At 37.6% G+C, this 6,000-nt stretch overlaps 1 protein-coding gene across 8 annotated transcripts in view; it reads left to right on the plus strand.

Annotated features, from left to right (window-relative positions):
- The window catches only part of LOC121283120 (liprin-alpha-1-like), a 172,809-nt gene extending 168,367 nt beyond the window's left edge, over nt 1–4,442 (plus strand). For all 8 annotated transcript variants that reach the window (XM_041197249.1, XM_041197254.1, XM_041197251.1 and 5 more), the window contains one exon: nt 3,097–4,442. Coding sequence is in view for 1 of the 8 variants with exons in the window: in XM_041197254.1 (XP_041053188.1) it covers nt 3,097–3,122 (26 nt within the window). In the remaining 7 variants the exon portion in view is untranslated. The remainder of the gene's footprint in view (nt 1–3,096) is intronic.
- Nucleotides 4,443–6,000: the final 1,558 nt, after the last annotated feature.

Here is a 6,000-nt window from a genome sequence, read left to right on the forward strand (position 1 = left end):
GTCATCTCAGCTATGGGCTCATTGAATGGTTGAACATGCTCAGGACTAAATGTCCTACTCCTGTTCCTATGTTTCTAAGAGTTTTACTTTTTCCTGGTTTTCTAAACCACACACTATTCTCAGGCCAACAGGGCAGGTGGGTGACCTACTCTCAATCTCAGGCCTACTGTTAAATTCGACATCTTGTGTGAGAGAGAGAACATCACTTGTCATCAAATGTTGTGTTTTTGATTGTATTACCCACCCAAAGGGCTCTGAAGAAGGGTCATAAGAACACGAAATATTAACTGTTTCTCTCTCCACAGATGCTGTCAGACCTGCTGAGTTTTTCCAGCATTTTCTGACTTGGTTTCACCCAAGAGAGCCTGCCCAATGAGACTTTTGGTAACTGGTTTATCCAAAAGGGACCAGAACACTATCTGCAGAATTTTCTTTCCTTTTAAATTTCAATGGCGATTTGTGTGTGCTGAGATGTCCCAATATATTGCTGTCTCTTAAGCATTTTTAGTTGTGAGCATAGCTTATCGAACCACTGCTTTATAATCTTAGTACTTGGATGCCTGAAAACTTTCTGCTTTTGACCTGAATCAAGGAGAGCTGGAGATCAGCTTGTTCAGTTTGGTTGTGATGCCATACACATGAGCCTAAACTCTCCAGTGAAATCCTGATTGACACAGATGAAGTTCAACAGGGTTTCACCAGTTCAATTGTGCCAATTGGTGTGTATAAATCTTTATAGTCAAAGATTGACAACAAAAAAAAATTAGGGTTTCTGCGTAAATAAAAGCAAAATACTGTGGATGCTGGAAACCCGAAATAAAAACAAAAACCGCTAGAAAAACTCAGCAGGTCTGACAGCATCTGTGGAGAGAAAGACAGTTAATTTTCGAGTCTGTGTGACTTTTAAGAACTAAAGAGAAGTAAAAATATGGTGAAATATATACTATTTAAGGAGGGTGGGATAGGTGAAGCTGGATAGAAGGCCAGTGATAGGTGGAGAGATTGCAAATGATGACATTAAGAATAGAAAGCAGAATGAGCAAGTGACAGATGGCCCTAGTGGGGGTGGAGTGGTGGGGAGGGGACAGTGTGGGAGAAAAGATAGAAATAGGATGAAAGGTGGGGATAAGACAATGAATGGAAATAAATTTTAAAAATAATAATAGAAATAGGTGGGAAAGAAATATATTTTTTATATATTTTATATATATATATATATAAAAATAAATATTGCAAAAAAGGGGGTGAGGATGAAGGAGAGCATTCATGGCCTGAAGTTGTTGAATTCGATGTTAAGTCCAGATGGCTGTAAAGTGCCTAATTGGAAGACGAGGTGCTGCTCCTCCAGTTTACGTTGAGCTTCACTGGAACATTGCAGCAAGCCAATGACGGACATGTGGGCATGAGAGCAGGGTGGTGTGTTGAAATGGCAAGCAACAGGAAGGTCTGGGTCTTGCTTGCAGACAGACCGAAGGTGTTCCGCAAACTAGTCACCCAGTCTGCGTTTGGCCTCTCCAATGTAGAGGAGACCGCGTTGGGAGCAGCGAGCACAGCAGACTGTAGGGTTTCTGCTTGTAGGGTTAAATGTACCACCCTCAAGAGATGAATTCCAAAATGAGAGTGCAACCCATTAGAGCTCAAAATATGATCATAACCGGCTGCAGTCATGGCGTGACACAGTCTGTTTCCCTGCTTTTTACACTTTTATTTCCGCTTGCTGTACCACAATGGCATGTGCTTTCAGGCAGCCAATTTAATTAAGTTTCATTAAGAAGTGAGAGTGCAACAAATGCTGCATGCAAACTCCTATTATTATTGTGCTTTGTGCATAAAAACATTAAAGTGAGCATATTTGAGCACTATTTGAAGAGGAGGGTGTTAATCCAATATCCCTAGCCAACAAATATGTCTCATTAACACCACGCAATAGTTTTATTTATTTATTTAACACTGGAGTTTGCTGTGTACAAATTGTTGTTCTACATAACCACAGTGACTACACATCAAAAGTAATTAATTGAATGTGGAGTGCTTTGAGATAAACTTTGAAAGTGTGAAAGGCACCAAATAAATACAAGTTCGTTAGGGTCTTTTCAGTGCGTCCCTTGCTTAACTATTTTGCCAATTAAATGTATTTGATTTTCACATTTTTTCCGTGATTGTTTTGGCCCATTTAACTGCATTTGCTCTTGGTTGATTTGGATTATGATCTGAATTCAGGAATTTTCTTTAAAGAAAAGTTAGGTATAATTAGGAGGTTTATATTTTGGCACTGTTGGAATCTGAGCACTTTACAAATTATAGTGCAGTAAAAATAGTTTGGAATGGGACTGCTAGAGTTGCAAAATATACTACTGTTCTTGCCTGTTAAACTTTTAAAGTTTTAATTCATAAAAATCTGTATAAATGAAATCACTAAGGGACGAAGTGCAAAACAAATGAATAGATGATTTAACTTCTAGAGTTAAGAGTAGGTGGTACTGTGGTTTTGATGATGGAAAGATAAATATGGGAACAACTAAGAAGCATCTCTGCTTGATTACAGTCGTTCAAGAGAACTATTTCAAATAAGTATTTTTTCAGCTGTATGCTGAAACATTCTGCTACATTTATTTGTGTTGGCATCAATAATGAATAAAACATTACAAAATTGAGCAGAGATGAAATAAAAATGGATGTTTTGTTTATGATGATTTTTTTGTACAAGTGAAGTGGGAGACTTTTTAATATATGGAATAATGTGCTTAAATTACAATTGTGCACTTAGTTTTACACCAACCCAAAGCAACTAGTGCAACCATGGTATAAAATCTACTCTAGTACTCTGGGGAAGTGGGATGAATTAAGTTTGTCTGCGTTATTTTCCTGAACTGTATTCAAGATGGTATTTTTATGATGGCCTTGATACCAAATTCTTGTGCTCCACCACATTATCTAAGATTTGTACAAACCAGATCTTTTATGCCTCCTCTTGTCCTTCTATCTAACTGGTCTTAGCAATGAAGTAACCATGCAGTAGTAGTATCTGTTAATGTGGTTGTAGTATTTAACGTTGTCTGGTTTTGGTATTTAATCAAGTTCTTTAATTTTTTTCAGTTCACTCACACTATTTCAACAGATGACTGCACAGCATTCAAAGCCTTCATGCAGTAACTGTACATCACGTGAATTGCTGAGAAAGCCGGGAGATCTGTGATGTAGCAATATTTCTAACTTGGACTTAATATTTTACTACAGAGATTTTAATTAGTTGAACCATGACTCATGAGTACCCTAGAGATTAAATTTTAGAATAAATGTTTCTTATATTTATGTAAACTTGTTTCGATATTGATTTATTGTAGATCTGGCATCTAGCTTTAATTGTGTACTCTTGCTTAGAACACATAATTATGTACAATTCTTTCTTAAATCAATTTTCTTTACTCTTAATCATGTTATTTTTTCAAGGAAATGTATCATATGTCTGTATGTATTCATCCCTATGAAAATTGTGGGGGTTTTGTAAATCGTTGTGTAATTACTACAGATATTCAGATTTTTTTTATAAAGTTGAGGACAAAAAAAGTGGGTATAATGGCATGTTCATGCTGTTTTCCCAAAAGAAACTGCATGCTGACAGCACTAAGTGTGTTAATGTTGTAGTTAGTCTGAAGTCTGTAATTATATCCTTTTTAAACCATCTATGCTCATTTTTAAAACTGTAAATGCTTGTCCTTTTTTTCAAATGGTTAATAATGAATAGATGGATATAAGAAGAGATAAAGCCATATATATAGGACTGCTGAGGAAGAGGTGGAAAGATTGCAAGGAGAAGACCACCTCAATAATTCAAATGTTATTTCCTCCCTTACTTTACTCAAGAAAAGGCTGGTTTAACTTTTCAATGGACCAATATCAATGACTGTGGTGTCGATTAGGACTATTCAACTTGAAAAGTATAAGAAGTGGGGTACCTTTAAAAATAAAATGAAAGCCTTATTTATTTTTCATGAAATATGGTTTGCTGTTTTTTGCAACCCTTTCCTAATCTATAGATAGTGTGCATACTACTTTTTAAAAGGTGACCGATAAATAGGAGATTGGGAAAATGTTGTCTTGGCTTCATCAATAAGAGTGTTCAGTATTTTTGAGTAACCCATCAACATGTCAGCTGCAGTTTTGTTGGTATCATGGTGAGTTATGTATTGTGTACCAACACGTTGTAAATCTGTCCGAGAGCTGTTCCGAGTGGTCAATTTTTAATGTACGTTGGCCTGAATCATGTACTGTTATTTGTCCAATATTTTGCTGTTCTGAGTTTTTCTCTGCCTTCTTGTAACAAATTATGTACAGTCTATACAGTACTTTGAACTATTTTTATCACAGTATTTATTGCTTTCTTTCAATAAAATACTTAAACTTTTATTTTCCACTGCCAATAAACAAAGAAGAAAACTGAAGTTATTCAAAGTGTATGGCTTTTGCAATACAAAGTACTCAGTTTATTCCATTACTTTTGAAAATGGAACTGATCAGAGCACCAACAGCAAATTGTGTTTATATAGCACCCTTAAGATAGCAAAACATCCCAAGCCACAAAATTCAGTCAAAATTTATCTGATAGAGACATCACCACCACCACCTTAGGCAGTCCCTTTGGATCGCGCATGACTTGTGTCTACTCCAGTTCCATGGGTTCTAAGATGGCTAAGTCCAGTGCACAATCTGAAGACTGTCACATATGAGGCAGATAGTGCTTAAAGGGTCGAGCTGCTTAGAAGCTTGTACACCCTCTCTGACACCTCAACTTCACCCTTGCGTGTTCCTGGTGCAGTCTCTCCGTTATGCCTGTTACAGATGGGGAGAGGCGCAAACTGAACTTGATTTTTCTTGTCGTCTGTCCGGAAGCAGAGGTGTTTTAATTTTTGAAATAGGCTGTGGCATGTTTCCCTAGACCCTCTGTTTGCAAAGTCAATTTTAAAGTGACTTGTAGCAAATTCCCCCATGGTTAAATTGGAACTATTGTTTATTCATACATTAAAACCCAGGGGATGGTCATGGCAACCATGTGTACACACAAGCGCACAAGGAGGAAGTAGGAAAGAAGTGTTTTACAACTATGAATAACTTAAACCAACAAGAAACCAAAATTATGGATATTAATTCATGTGAATGTTGGAGTCCAGTGCGGGTTCATTCATGTTGGAGTTAAGGTTCAGGCAGGTTCAGCTAGCTGAAAGCAGGAATTGCAGAATTCCTTTAAAGTTGTTGATGACACAACAAGATGAGGTTGGTAGGCAGAGACTTGGTCCACTCTACAGGTGATGGCAGGAATCTTCCAGAGAACCAGGCTTTGAGGAGGCTTAGATTTGAGGCAGGCTTTGTTATCTAGCCTGGTATTAATAGCAGACTGTCCTGGGGTCCAATAAAATTTTCCAAAAGCCAAAGGAGCTTAGGTCATGTGGGGTTGCCCATCAATTAATCAATTTCAGGGTAACAGTTTCTATGCCTCTGGTCAAAATCCATTCACCCGAGGAGATGGATAGTGGTTATTAGTGCCTCCACACGTATATTGCATTTCAATGGCTCCCTTTGTTGCAAGTTCAGTCTGGGGAGACAGACCATTTGTGCTCCCTTTAATGGGTCCACACAATGATAGATGTGAGATTCCAAAAGGATGAGGATTAAACTTTGGCCTGTTGTTACTGTTGGAAGTTTCCAGAACTCTAGCTAACTTGCAAATCACATGACCTGTAGCAGTCATGTTTTTGGTCCAGCAAAGTCCATTTTTAAAGAAACAAAGTAAGGTTTTATTTAAATAGTTTATGATCTCTTTCATGTCTTATGGACATGACAGGCCCCTTCCCAAATGAACTACCTCCATTTTGATCGGACACAGGTGAATTGGTGGATGTTTGACCTCTTCAAGGATCCTTTTAAGACACCCTAAGGCATTTCAACTGCCTTCTTCGGAGTTTCCTGCCATTACTGAGTTCCAAGTAGAGCAGTTGCTTCGGG

The sequence above is a fragment of the Carcharodon carcharias genome, chromosome 10, assembly GCF_017639515.1.
Source record: "Carcharodon carcharias isolate sCarCar2 chromosome 10, sCarCar2.pri, whole genome shotgun sequence".
Taxonomy (NCBI): Eukaryota; Metazoa; Chordata; class Chondrichthyes; order Lamniformes; family Lamnidae; genus Carcharodon; species Carcharodon carcharias.